This window comes from Esox lucius, chromosome 14, assembly GCF_011004845.1.
Source record: "Esox lucius isolate fEsoLuc1 chromosome 14, fEsoLuc1.pri, whole genome shotgun sequence".
Taxonomy (NCBI): domain Eukaryota; kingdom Metazoa; phylum Chordata; class Actinopteri; order Esociformes; family Esocidae; genus Esox; species Esox lucius.
This window is the reverse complement of record NC_047582.1, coordinates 21,888,216-21,903,895: the sequence shown is the minus strand read 5'-3', so window position 1 is coordinate 21,903,895 and position 15,680 is coordinate 21,888,216. Positions and strand designations below refer to the sequence as shown.

The window sequence follows — 15,680 nt, the reverse complement described above, 5'->3', positions numbered from 1 at the left end:
CTTAGAGGGATGGACTGTTGTCACACTGTGGAATGGAAGTTGTAAGAATGCATGACTAACATCCAGTATTTACAGTGGTACAGTATGTCATCTGTGGGGCTATGGTAGCTCTAACAACAAGCCCAGGTTAGACCAAAAATTTGCTTATAAACACTTTGCTATCTCTGGAGGTAGCCACTCAAGCGATGCTACTGTATCAAGGCAGTTGCTGCTGGCTTTTATCAATTTCCACAATTCAAGTGTTGTTCACTTCAACTTGACATTTCAATTTGAGATGTGTTTGTTCATTTTAGAGCTGTGAACACAGGCCTTGTCAAGACACGTGTTGTCATTCTGTTGGGAGTAGGGGATCAAACTGACACTTTAAAGAATCATAAACCAGAAGGGCTGACCTTTTTTCCAGTCTAATATGCAGCGTTTTGTAAATCTCACTCACATCACCTCTTGACTGCAGAGCAAGGGCTGCTGGATGCAAGGCTGTGCTGGCACATCCACTGATGGCAATTTGACGCTGGTAACCTCAACATAAATGTGGATCAAATATGTATGGGGTCCGTGGCTAGGTCCAATATGTGGACATGCCAATCAAACTGCAAAAATCACAGAGCACAACCGGAGGATGTGAAATTACGTTACCTAAAAGCAACAAGTGATTCCAACCTGCCAGCAAGTAGTTTGGTTTTTTCATGGCAAACACACATATGCTGTTAAAGGTGCCCTAGGCAGCATTCTACATTTTAAATATCCGATAACAACCCTTACATACCATCAGTTAACATTAAAAAACAGTGTCTGGCAGAGTGTCAGGATTTACACTATCTCTGCCATGGTTGCAAGTAAAACGTAGAACTTCGTAGGCGTGTACTTCCTTGAAAGGTGTATGAGGTGAAGGCCAAGCTTTGTTTGGGTTCATGTAGCCTAAACATACAAAAATATACGCAAGAAAAGCAAGCATAAGACAAACCAGGGTACATTTTGCCTTTGATGGCTAGAGAAGAAGTTTGTGTAAACAGTGATGCCGAATTGGCTACCTTTCTAATTGACAAGTAGATTGCATCACCTCATTTAGCTAGTTGACTAGATAGTCGAGGAAATCTATGCGTAAGTTACTAGATAAACAATTATACTATATAGAACATGCATTGTGGGTTGTTTGACTTAAGCTTATGAATAAGCGAATATTGCTTGAAACTTGCAATCATATTGCCTTTTAGCTAGATTTAGCCTTGTGTAAACTGGTCGAAGTGCGCATATTATAGTTCCAGGTAGCACTAGCTAGCATAATTATAGTATTCTGTGTTCCATAGTTATGAAAAAGGCCCAACAAATGTAACCCCATTTGAAACCAAAGTCTTTGTTCACTGTTCCAGCATTGACGGTTGGAGGTGACATTGCTTCAGACCGGTCAGTTTGCTCTTAGTCAGGAATGACAATGTCAGATCGTAATGGAGTTATTGAACCAACATTCAACACACTGTCGATAGGTGGTATTAAGTTGGATAGGGCATCTTTAAATAAACTTGGTTTATTTAATTTTGTAACACAAATTTATGGTTTTAAATTCACCATAGGACGCAGAACACACATACAAATATTTATAGTTTGATTTGATATGTTGATCAAAGATATTTTGATGATTGGCTACTTTTTATGAACAGTAAATGTTTTGTTTCTGTGGTGATCAGAAGCTAATTATGTGGCATTCTAGTACAATTAACAATAGCCATCAATTTGGTGGATACAAAAGATAATATTGAGAGCTGGTATCTATGTGTTTTGCTTTTACTCTGGACCAATTTGGGCTAATCAGTTGCAATTGCATTTGAAAGACAACTTTAAACTTTTCTTCAGACATGGACTGGAAGCTAAATATTTATTTGAAATGTTTACTTATTTTCTTGTCAAAGTAATTGGTTTGTTTGTGCCCTTTTTACCTCTTTTATGGTTAGGGTTTATAGTAAAATGCTGGGAAAGTGAAGAATATCCATCTTCTTTTGGCTTTATACTCTAAGGAAGACCACAGTGGATGACCTAAAAATACTCACCATAATGTTTTAGTTTTTATTAGGAAGTCCTTCTAAGAAGTCAGCGTGGATGCATCAGCAACTAACATCCAAAGAAGACTTCACCAGCAGAATTACAGAACTTCCTCGATTCTGATTTCTGCAAATGCTTTCTGATGTGTAGAGGAACCTTTTCTCTTCTAAAGTAGAGAAACCTCTAAACTCATTGGACAGTGCTTCATCATACAGCAAGACAATCACCCCAAACATACTGCCATAGCATCAAAAACATGTAGTGCTTTGAAATAGGGAGACACATAAAATGTGTTATTATACATTATTTCTAAACAGTGAAACATTTAGATAAATACTCTTGAATAAAAGCAAAGAAGTCAATGTCCCAATAACTATGTAGAGGTCTATGTAGAGGTCACCCCATTCTGCCCATCTCCGTCTCTATCTCTCTCTATACAACCATATTAATGTCTACATACTAAATGTATGTTTGAACTTTGGCTCAAAGGTGGTTTGTCCTCTAATCTGAAGGAAGTGCAGCAATTGAATGAAAAAGATACAGCTGTGTATTGATTTGGCCTCCCGGTGTTGAGAAACAAAGGTTGGCAGGGATGAATGCCGTCCGCAGACTCCGCATCAGTGAAAACAATAGACCTTATCAGTCTTAATGGTGGACAGAAGTCCTTGAGCTGAAGGAGACCCTCATCAAAGTTTCCACTCTTCACTCAACGTTGTGCAACCTTGCCACAGCCTAGCCGATAAAATGCATCGAAAGGAGACATTAACCTACAACAGTATCCCAGTGGATAAACAGATTTAGATTCCACTGTTCAACTCAATATCCCCTCCGCCTATAGACAGGAAGGAAGAGAGGAGGAATTGAGGATCAGGAACACCTCTGGCTGAAAGGGAATAGATGCAAAGCGCCTAGTGGATACCGACGGGGGGCTCGTGTAACCGCGTTGGCTAGAATTTCACTTTTAAATGAATAGTAATTTGTTTTCATTTAAATGTAAATCAGGGGAAGCTAATGGAATTACGTTGACAGTCATCCGCAGAGTAAACCGGCTCGCCCACCCACCAACCCTGAGCACTGGAAGGCCCCGGGCCACCCACTCACTGATGGCAGAGGAAGAAACAACCAGTTGATGGGCAGCGGGTGACCTCTGGGGGAATACGGAAATGTGGGGTTGCGTCTTCTCATAGGTGGCTCCCCCACCCTTGCCCTCCACCTCTCTGAAATGTCAGTGCTATTGTTCCATATTGTAGCATGTTTTTGGTACGCCGTCTGAACCTATAAAGCATTCCTGTCACAGACACACCGGTACAGCAGAACCGCAAATAAGAGAAAAACTAAAAGAGAGACAGGGAGAGAGAGAAGAGAAGGAATTTAAAGAAGCCAAGTGACATACTGAGGGGATAGAGAGAAAAGGAGGAAATGGTATGAAAAGATAGGAAAATGTGAGAGAGCGTTACAGAATGAAGTGAGAATGCTTTTACAGTATCTGAAGGGTGATACAGTATAGAAGGAGTAGGGTCCAGCAGGGCTGCTGCTGTAGACACAGGTGCGCCTTAATCCTGTGGTGTTCTGTTTCCTATTACAGCAGCACAGCAGAACGCTTGCTGTTATAGACCAAGCCGCTAAAATACTCAAAGGCAAAGCCCTCTCTGGGGAGGAAAATACAGCTCTCAGAATGAAGAAGGCACCTGGCTCTGCAGCAGGGGCCAAAAGATCCAGGTTGTAACACGGTAATTGTAAAAAAATCTAAGAAAGCATGCACATTTTTTCACTATTAAGAGTAGGTTTATTCCAAAAAAGATGCATTTGTGCTGATGAACGACGGGAATTAAACTGCGCAATTACACAAATCATTCGGCAGATATCTTGATTTTCGGTTTAGTGCGACAATGTTTGCCCAACAAAACCTTTAAGCCCACTAAAAGTCTCCATTGACTGCTAATATAGCATTAGAGTATTTACTGGTGAGTTCAGAATTTCTGATTTGGGCGCTGAAAGGAGAGCGGAGAGGAGATCTTCAAAGAGCCTTGGAAATTCATTCCCCATTTTATTGTGAGGAAGTGCTTTGTCGGTTTTACAAGCCACAGTGCCTGAGGACAGGGGGAGCGAGGCAAAGTTCATCCACTGAGAGGGGACTCTTAAATCCCCATGCTGCACCACTCTGACACTCACAAATGCACCAATCAGCCTCGAAGCACAGACACAGACAGACAGCAAGGGGTGCTATGTAATATGCTCTGCGCTCTTCGTCCATGGCTTTACTTGTCGTCCTCCCTGAATTTCTTCCCTCTTCCTTTCTTACTTCCATGCTACAGAGAACATTCCTAATTGGAATTCACAAAATAGTGGGATGGGGACAGATGGCAAAATGGGATAGGGGGGATATGAGAATGAATGACTGTTCAGCGCTGCCACCTTCCCATGTGTGGCCAGTGTTGTTTATAGGAGAGTGATCTTCATTCTTCATCCATAATCCACAATTCTTTGTCTCAACATCCCAATGTTATGGAGTCAATATGCTAAATGTTTACAGCATTAACAATCATATGGGAGGTTGTGTTGGTAATGAGAACTCAGCGTGGTGATCCTGTGCGATAATTTGGATCCAAGCTCAAAAGGAACATTCAAGAAGCCTATCAACTAAACCTCTCTGTTAGAACAAGATTAAATCCATATGTGGGACTTTTTCTTCATCAATTTGTGCTAATAAAATAATATTTTCCACAGGCCTACAAACATTTAAGGTTGGTTTCAAGGACACAGATTTAGTTTAAGACTAAAACAGGTATAATGTATTTTTTAATCCTAGTCTAAACCTAAACTGTGTTTTAAAAAAGGACCCATAATCATTCATCTTGTGCACATTTACTTTAACAGCAGAAATGTAGATATCAAGTTTCCAAAATAAAAACACAATATAGCCTAATCTAGATTATCTACTGTATATTGAATTAGAAAACAATGGGTAAACATACTGTACCTAAATCATTAAGGAAGATGCTGAATACAAAAAAATGATTGATTCTGCAATGTCAGTTATTATTCTGATATGTGCTCAATTTAGTCTCAGTAATATTCCCTTTTGTAATGTCTCTTGATAAAAAAGTAATCTAAACGTTAATTTAACTGAAAGTAATGAGATACCCAGACAAAGATTTTTGTCATATAACTATACAACCTCACATTACATGGCATGATTAGGTTAATGTTGTGAGTATACTGTAATCATAGTAGTTATGAATACATTGATAAATTGACTTCATCCTGTCTTTATTTTATCTTTATGATCTTAAATGATATGCATATGTTATGAGCATTAACTCATTTCCTCAGGTGCACAGTTCTTGAATCTATTTTGCTCTACGTTATTGTCACTAGTTTCATTGTACAGCATCAATTATATGGTATTCCCTCGCTGTATATGGTTTATTGCGTTGCAGGTGTCCTCAAATCCACAAGAACTAGCATCATACATCTCCGGAAAGAATTAAGAGACCAGAAGTGAGGAACAGAAGGGTTCAAATAAAGAGACCACTGCAAATTGAACCCTGTTCCCCACTCAAAACCTTCCTTTTTGACTTTTTTGGAAAGGAAAGAAAAAGGTGCAGTGGTCTCTTCATTTTTTCCAGAGCTGTATATATATTGTGAAATATAATGTATTGTCTATGTTGATTCATCTGTGGTCAGATTCATCTTAGATCTTTACCTTCTCCTTTACAGTACCAACACCTTTCCAAACACACACCTTTTTAATTTTCTCCTCAGCCGTCAGTTATTAAACATTCAATTAAATATATTTGATTTTGATTACAAACGAAGATTTGTCAGACAGCAGGGTGACAGGTGCTTGCTGTTATTGACGAATCCTGCCTTTGCAATGACAGATATCACACGATACCCTAGCAAGCCACTCTCCAACACCTCTGCCTTACACTCTGCCTATTCCAGCTCCCTCTATCACCCCCACTCTGTCTCCCTCCCTTACTCCATCAGGTGAGCAGACGAATGGCTCCTGAGCCAAAGCATTTGTCACAGCAACAATCTGCTGAAAGTAAATTACAGTGACAGGAGCTGCGATGGGGGGGTATATTTATTAAACTAAAGCTTTCTTGAGGACAGTTACATGTTTCCCATGGCCACAGGTCAAGGCAGCAAGGGAGAGTAAAGAGAGAGTTAAGAAAGAGGCATAAAGAGACATGTAAGGAAGGAAGGAAATAAAAAAAACATACAAGAGACAAAACAGAGAGTAAGAAAATAATATTGGATAAAGAGAGTTTGTTAATGTGGAGAGGAGCAATTTATAAGGGCTTGACATTGAAGTGATCATGTGCCTTTGTGACGAGGGATGCCCTTGAATCAGCCTCTGAGGAGTTGAATGGTGAATTGTGGACAGGCAGTTATCTCCAAGGCTCCCCTTTCAGCGCTGTTAGAAAATGCTTGACAGCAACGAAATGTTTCTATGGAACGCAGTGGGACGCGATCCAAGGCTGCACAGAGACAATGGCTGTAGAGCGAGCAGCACATCTGCAGACGAAAGCGCAGAATGACAACACTTGATGTTTCACAACTTCCCATGTAAAGAGACAAACTAACACGCTTGAATGTGCACACACGCACAGACACACAACGAAACAGTGGGAAGAAATCCTTGCATGGTTCTTAATGACAACAGCTCATCGAGGCTATCAAAGATACCCCACGGAGATGGGAAATGAGAGAAGAAAATCCTATGACAAACAAGATTCCATATAAATCCACACACCCAAATCTAAATAAACCACCGGATGCTGAGAAATGCCATAGACAGTGTGAATCACATTGTAATTTCAACTCAATATCAGCACTGAAGATACTGTATATTAAATTAAATGAATGTGAGCCTACTGGGATTGTGGATCAGAAGATACCATCAATATCAGAATGGCTGATAAACAACATTTTTTTTTGTAAATATTACAAATTGTTTAGCATTTTGACACAAAGATAAACTGTATTAATTATTCAATCTCTGATCCTGTCCAGTCTTAACTATTGTCCAGTAGACCCAATGGAAGAAACGACTTCCCCTTGTAGGTAAGACAGAGTCCCTGCCCACCTTCAGAAAACATATAACTGAATGTTAATATTAATAGTACATGTGACAGTCTCTCTTGGTTTTCAAAAAATATTATTTGTGTGTCTTGTTGATTCAAAGTCCAAAATGTTTCTCCATTCATATTACATGTTTCGACACCCAAAGTAAACAAGACACAACCAGTGGTCTCTTTAAAAGAGTACAAGATGGAAATCACTGTTCCGTGGAAAACCATGACAACAGGGAATTTCTACCACCTCAAGTAACTCAAGTGCAGTACAATCAGAAATAAAAAAAACTGATAAAACAACACCTCACGGCAAAGCCGTAGAGACACTTTCACAGACACAAAAAGACTACCTATATTAATTTAAATTTTCTACCAATTCTCTGGTAATGTTAGCCTGTTTATATTTGTTTGTCTGCAATGTTTAAATGTTGATGATATCCTTGAATATATGTAGATTTAGATTTGTTTTGTTTGCATGTAATGTCTTTTTCTTTGAGTGTCAGGCCCCAGGAAGTCTAGCTGTTGCCATGGTTTTAGCTAATCGAGATCCAAATAAACAAACAAATACACTGTAAAACCGGTTCATGTGCTGTGTAATTTTAGGTTCAAATGAATGTGCTTTTTGGATGGCGATATCCTTCGCACATTACTTTAAGAATGAAGGGTATTTAATCAGACCGATGTCAGTGTGTAACCTACAAGCTCATCATGAAATGAATTACTACTAATGCCTGAAAAACAACATAATATACATAACAAATTTAAACCGTACTTGAATGGAGTCCATCATCATATCATGATGGTACAGGGAAAGGGTTGTAACACTGTGTGTACAAGTGTTTGGTGTGCCATAAGTACAGAACACGAGTGTACTCAGGTAATGAAATTGGCTGTTAGAAATGAGTGGGTCTACTCAAAACAACAGGTTGATATTTGCATATTGGCTCTCTCTGGACATCTGTTTCCCTCTATAATGAATGGGAAGCTTTCTCCATCGCGCCTCCGCCCAATTCCACCCCTGAGTGCATCACATATTTAATTAGCTTAGTTCAATCTGAGCAATTGCAAAGCTATGAATTTTTCACTGGAGGAGCTGTGGAGTATCATGGTCAAAGCATTGTGCCGATGTTGCAGACCTGTCATTACAAAAACTCCAGTATGTATATATACACACAGAGTATTGGCATTCTTGCAGTATGAATTAAACCAGTTTGAATAGAGAAACGGACTGTCATTGTGTGTACAATAAACATTTAAACATTTATAAAAATGTTGAATTGTCTGAGGATGTCAGACACTAGATTGTAGGCAAACAAAGATTATCTAGAGGCAAGAAGTTCATCTCCAGAGACCTTGATGTTCCAGGGTCAAATGTACTAAATGTTCGCAAAAAGATAATAGGTGCAAGAGAAAACTTTATGGAAGGTCCCAGCAAAGGATTGATTGAATGGGAATAAAGCACCTCGATCAACTGCCAAATAGATTTAAACTGACCTTCAGACTGAAAATACAATAGTATCAACTTGCACCTTCTATTGCCAACTCAGTGAAAGTGGGCTGTATGTTAGGAGACCCACTGCTAAGAGAGAGACAAGAATGTCTGACCGCAAATTTCAAAACAGACCGGAATATGCCACAGTTCTCCTGGGACAATCTTCTGTAGACAGATTATACCAAATTAGAGCTTTGGTAATATGCCTCATCTATATGTTTATAGAAAACAAAATGAAGCCTTCAAAGAAAAGAAGACCTTCCCGTAGTCGAACATGGAGGAAGTTCAGTAAAGAAGACCTTCCCCAAGTCAAACATGGAGTGATGTTTTAGGGTTACTTTACCGCCTCTGGAACTGGGTGCCTCTAACATGATACTAAGCCATTTTGAAGCGCAATATTGAATCCAGTATCAGAAATCTCAGTTATGGTAATTGGTTTTCCAACAGGACAATGACCTGAAACACATTTCAAAATGCACTCAGGAATGGTTCAAGACAAAACGTTGAACTATTCAAGGGCAAGCAATGAGTTCAGATCTAAATCCTTTTGAAAACCTGTGGAGATCTCCTGGAAACAGTCCATAGGAGGCACCCTTCCAATCTGGGGGAACTCGAAGGCTTTGCACAAGAAGATTGGGCCAAACAGCCAGTACAGACTGGCAGTAAGCTCATCCATGGCTGGAGGAAGCAGCTGAATGCCATTATTTTGGCCAAAGACTGTGCTACAAAATATTGAGTCTAGTTGTCAACAATGTTATCAATGATTTATTCTCTGATTTAAAAGCATTCAGAACCTTAAAAACTATGTTTTAAACATAAACAGTGAAATAAAGATTTGATAATGACAAAATATTTTGGTCAATTTCAACCTTTTAGAGACAATGTGAGTTATTTGAAGGAAGTGAAAGGGTGCCTATATTTTTGGCCACGACCATATATATTTGTTTGCAAAGTGATACTTTATTGGGAGAAACTGAAGATTTACACAGTGGCCATTACAATGTTTTCCACAAGTACACAAACACAAATCAGCACCATGGACAGATAATGTGCTGGCATGAGTCCATGCATAGGTCTCCATAGAGGATTTCAGCACTGGACAGCTCTGTTGTGTAACCCAGTCCCTGTTCCTTGACACCAATTCCCAACCGTCCACCAACAAGAATTTTGCATTTCTTTTTCGTGTGTCAGACTTTTATTAAATCAAAGAAGCATTCCGGGTTGTTAAGCAAAACAAAAAATGTGTATGACACATTAAGAATTTGCAACATGCCTACACAGTATTCCAAGTATAACAAAGCAACATAGCTATTGTAGCATGTCATCAATGTGTACAACCGTGATAGATTATGGGTGTTTAAAACATTGTGGTTATAGGAATTTCCTTCCTCCACATGCCAATTCCTGATTCTCATCTAAACTTCCATACAGACGGAACCCCCATCATCCAGGGTCAAGAAAAGTATTTGGCAGGTGTATACATGTGCACCTCTATAAGTGTATACAAAACATGCAACATTTCTTGAAGTAATTAAAATGTTCACATAAGAAGTAAAAAAAATATACTAGCCGCTAGTGAACCTGAGGGATTTGGCTGGCTTACTGTATAAACACTACAAAAGGGATTTTTCACAAAAATATTGCTAGTTAAACATATACAATTTTTAACTGCAGGTTGATATTCTGGAAATCATTTTAAAATCTGCAATGTAATCATTTTTGCATGTGCATTGACTGAAAAATTCTAAACAAATCCAGACGTTTAGTTTTAAAATGCCATTCCCATCCTAACTGTGGATGGATTCCAATAGGAATAACCCATCACTTTGAAATCTAGTCTGGTAATAAGGTTTTCCAGAGATCCAGGGAGATGCTGGGACTTCTGAGAATGTTACAGAAGTTTGCAACAATGTGTTTCTGGTCTCTACTATGGGATTCAATGCCTCAAAATAACACCTTGTGAGATAAGAGAAGTATAAAGACATTTATGATAACATTTGCCTCCAAAGTCATATGAAGGCCACAGGAGTTAAAATAAATTAACTGAATAACTAGGTCATTAGCAAATACACTCATGAGTAGTAATTCACTTGAAATGCAATGCATACTGGAAAATGGTGGAGGTATGGCTTTGTGAGCATGTTACACACTACATTTAAGCTAATCCCCACTTAAGCCTGTTTGGATATACTCAAATAATTTAAGTGTAATGGTTTCCTCAAATGTTTGCCACACTGCGGGTTTAAAGAGACCATGTTCAATGTATATTTGAGGAATTTAACTGACAATTACTAAAAGTGACTGAAATGACAGTAAAAAACATGGTGGTTGGAAAGAAATGTTGCCATATTAGGGATAAATAAAAAATGGGTTATTCAACAGATGAGACTTCTCTGTAGCCCTTAATTAACTCTCTGTCTCTCTCTAGTCTCTCAGATCAGATCAAACGACAGTGTCAAACCTTCTGCTCCTGTGTCTTTCTCTTCTTCACTCCTCAATCCCAATCCTCATATAATATCACTCCATTTGCTATTTACACCTGCGGGCTACTTCTCGACTGTGTCACTGATATAGTGGATCAAGAAATAAGTACACATAACAAAATAGCAAGACACAGAAACAGGCATTAGGATATTATCACCCAAGGCTGTGTGAGCACACACAGGAGCTGATCAGATTATCAATGGTCTGACTGGAGATTTCCATCAATTTCCTGAATTGAGTGTAGATCAACAAACATCATTAGAGGTTGGAAGCTACTTGTTCCAAAATAAGGAGAGAAACAACAGTGCAGATTGAAAATTACAATATTTTTTAAAAGGTGAAGATGATATAATCAAATGCTGTATTAACTATTTCAACCAATCTAAAACACATTGAATCTCATATCTCAACCAACACTGCATCAACCCCTAAAGCTGATTAGAGTTCTCATCGAATATTTATATTATGCAGGTTCAAATTAATGTCAATACTTGATAAACTAATAATCAAATCATTAAGCTTTAATAAGTAACTGACTTGGTAATGCCTTATTGTAAGATCTGAACATTATGAAGGGATCCACAGTCAGACCATTGCTGGACGATATAATTGTGCCAAGCATCATAATAATCATGTTATTCACTATTGAACATATCTTAAAAATAGGTTACATCATAGCATCGCTCTCCAGGAGTAACCTCATCCCCAGGTTTTTTAGTCCCCAGGATATTTGGGCGCGGAAGTGTTTTGGTACGTGGAAAGAGCCTGTCAGCAACACGTCAAAGGAAGAAAAAAATAACGGACTTCTGCTCAACGTGTTTTAGTAAATCACATAAAGACCCCGAAAGCGGGCTTTTTGAAGGAAATGTTGAGAATCAAGGTTAGTGTTATCTTGACCAAACTAGTAAGCTGTCGTGTGATTATAGCTTCTGCACTGTCTCTGCTGCGCATCGAATAGTGAAAATCACAGCGATAGTTTACCGCGACAGAAATTGTTTTTTGTAAATTTGTTGAAAACATTAGGAACAGAACCTGACGTCCACATCATGCGTTGGCTACCCTAAAAGTTAATCAAGCTGTAAGGTCATTATACCGCGAGTGTTGTACTGTGCCTGTTGCAATTTATTTCCATAGAAAGGTCCTTGACAGTTCAAAACGCAGCAAATAGTCAATCGTTTATATTTATATTGTCGGAAGAAAATATATATATTTTTTATATTGGCAAAGTTTAGCATAGTTTGTGTGACAGGGTACCAGAAGAACACACTGACTACATTGCAGAAAATATATTCTCTTACACAACCCACGAGCTGTTACGAAATAATATTACTAGTATTTTAATTCACATGTATTCGAGAGAGAAAAGTCACATTCTAAACTGTTCTTAGGCCTACCTCGTGCCACCGTGACCGGGAACTGCAAACCAAGAAATACAAGGATGCCCAAACTCAGGTAGCATCCTCCGGAAAACTGTCCCATCACTGCGCTAGTCGTCTTTCCATCCGAATCGGGGATGTTGCGCCTGGGCCTCAATCATTTGTGGTCGTTGACCGTGTCACCAGTAACAGGTTACCCCGCTCTGACAACGATTACACCGCCTCAGCCGAGGAAGGAGAAACGCCGTTGCATATCTGCTTTGCAGTGCAGAGAGATGGAGAACGGCGTGTGTTTCGGCTGTGGGGAAGCCAGTGAGGGAGTACAATAATTAAGCCGCGCAAGCCAATAGCTCTGCTTTGGGCGGAGAGAGAGGGAAAGGGGCATGCACTGCGTGTCCAAAGCCCAATTGGAAATTTAGAATGACAGAAAAAGTGTGTGTGGGTGTGTGTGCGTGTGTGTGTGTGTGTGAGAGAGAGAGAGAGAGAGAGAGAGAGGGAGGGAGAGAGAGACTAGTGAGAGCGAGCGAGACTGAGACTGGTAGTAGGAGATAGGCTACAGGTGAGAGTTTTCCGTATTACAGAGAAAGAAAACAAACCGATGTCCACAATTAAATCTAAGTATGCTTTCATGTTTTTCATTAATACCAGGGGACGTCATTTCAAAAAGATATGATGCAGACCACCCAGAGGTTTCTGTGACTTATAACCAAGGGTGGACTCGGTAAAAAAATACCAGCTTTGTCACTTTTGCCACACCGCTAAACTCGCTCAAACGTAACTCCTATTGGACATTTCACTATGGTTCCATCTGTAAAAAAAAATCTAAGAAAAGGCTATTGATTTTTATCCTTTTTTATCATTTTTATCCTTTTATTTTTATATAATGTCAATTAGGAGGCAACTGTTTAAAATGGCTTTCCTACTTGCATTGTATGAACATATACAGTATTGTACAGTAAACACGCCCACCTTTTGCAAGTAGACATAATCACTCCATTACTTGGTATTCATTAATTTAAAAGATATACCATAGTAGCCCAGAATTCCTCTGGGCTAGCCTGGCCAAATAGAGGGAGAGTGAGGGGAGTGAAGGACAGGGAGAAGAGAGGTGCAAGACTAGGTATTTTGGTTTGAGAATACATTTGTTATTGTTTCTTTTGAGTAGAGATTTAGGTTTGAGACGGTTAGTCTTGTTATAAGAGAAAGCTGTAAATTTTTTGTAAATCGTAGAAATGATATATTTCACTGTTTTAACGGTGTCCAGGGCTACCTAGTAACAAGACTAGATAGTGACTCCATATACCGGCAATTCTTTAGTTTCCTTTCGGGTTCTCTTTGATATAACTTCAGCTTGTTAGTTACGGTTTGCGGTTAGATAGCCTTTAAACTACAACATTACCATAGCAACCTAAGTATCTTTTGCCCTAAGAGTTCTAGCTTAGATATAGCGAACACAGTGTGAGTTACCAGTAGGTGAACTCAAATAGTGACCCTAGGTACTAGGATATCGATAGTTTCCGGAGTTCTGTAACTCCAGTTGTATGAGTGGAGTGGAGTCCTCTAGGGGGAGCTCTGCTCCTAATGGTTTACCGTTGCTGACCTAGTGGCAGCCATTACACACTCGGTATCAGCCAATGAGAGTGCAGCTGTCTGTATATTAGGCTAGCAACCCCACCGATCATCCTTCTGTACTTCAGACGACTCTGGGGGTCTGAACTGGAGTTACAGAACTCCGGAAACTATTGTTCTATTTAATGGAGCTCCGTCCTCTAGGGGGAGCTATGCTCCTAGTGGAGTACTCCTTGACAGACACAATATACCCACAGGCAATCAGATCAAGTCTGGCCAACACCAAGCACGGCTGTTTCCCACTGAAAAAATTTGCACACTCTGGCATCAATCGTGTCCACGGTTCCGCCACGCCTATCAACAGACAAGCGGGCAGTGATGCGTGAATGCTGGAACTGGCTACAAGCACCAACAGACCATTCACACAAATCGTCTCCCAAGCGAGGAGATGACAAAAAAAAAAGATATCCATTGGATATCATGCAACACCTGTCCTGAACACAAGGACAAATCCACAAGGTAGTGTTGCATAAAAGGGGAAGGTGTCAACCACGACGCCGTCTCACATATCTCCTCAACCCGCAGCCATATTATTAGTGGAATGCACTCTGACTCCAAGAGACGACCCATCACCTCATTAGCCAATTCAATCGCTTCCTTAAGTTAAAGAGTCAGCCACGGTTTAGACAATGCCGAAGCGCCGTAACACACGAACAGCTAAGGTAAGGTGTCACTCTGCCGTGAGTGCCCCACACAGTGTGCCAAAGCGCACACCGGGCACAATCGATGGAGACAATCCCTCAAAGGGAGGAGTAGAGAAAGCCCACAACTCCATTTTCTGTGACTTAAATGAGCTCTACACTCAAACAGGTCTACCTTTGCTGTCCCAAATCATAAACAATGTCTGGGTGCAGCATCCATGAGATCTGTTTCCCGCCAAAGCTGAGTAGGCACAGTGCTCGCGGTTTCACAGATTGTACCTCATAGCAGCCACGGGCGGAGCCGGAACCAACGGAACCGGAACTGATGGAGCCACCGCCTGTCATCTAACACGTCATCTGGCGGAATTAAGAACCTGGTCGGGCTGAAGAGCGAGCAGGAACAACAGACTTTGGAAAACGCTGCCATTGACGCGGGAGCGGAAGGTATCTGTTGAGAATCTTCCTCTTCTCCTCCTTCCCATGGTGAGCAACAGCCTCAGATACCGCTGCTCCGAACAGCCTCCCGTCCTAGAGCAGGGCATTCAGGAGGCTGAGCTTCTCCACATCCTTCAGGGCTTTGAGGGTTAGCCACAGGTGCCTTTGTGTAACCACGCTGTTAGCCATCTCATGGCCGGCACAGACTGTGGAGGCTTAGGTAAGATTCAAAAACACCCCTGCCATCTTCGAAACTCCTCAACCTCGTCCAGAGACAGGGTGGAGCGATGCAGCTATGAGGCCATGGCCTGGGCATCCAGAGAGTACGCTTTCTCAGCGACGCAGAGTGCTTCTTTAGCATGACGGGAACCCAGACGTGCCAACGGTGGTCACGAAGCTCACCATCCACCTTGAAAAAGGCTGTTGGGGATGGAAATCAAAGTAAGTCTTCAAAAGCTGAGTTGGCTGAAATAAAGGGAGGATGACCGGTGGGGTTGCTAGC

The 15,680-nt window shown here is 40.4% G+C and overlaps 1 protein-coding gene across 5 annotated transcripts in view; it reads right to left on the bottom strand.

Annotated features, from left to right (window-relative positions):
* Positions 1-12,809, bottom strand: part of unc5da (unc-5 netrin receptor Da) — a 265,603-nt gene extending 252,794 nt beyond the window's left edge. For 4 of the 5 annotated variants that reach the window (XM_010878072.5, XM_010878073.5, XM_010878074.5 and 1 more), the window contains exon 1: positions 12,492-12,806. In XM_010878072.5, the coding sequence (XP_010876374.1) occupies positions 12,492-12,576 (85 nt within the window). In that variant the 5' untranslated portion in view covers positions 12,577-12,806. Of the gene's footprint in view, positions 1-12,491 lie in introns of all 5 variants that reach the window. The other variant, XM_034297177.1, reaches the window with a different exon arrangement.
* Between the last annotated feature and the right edge of the window lie 2,871 nt (positions 12,810-15,680).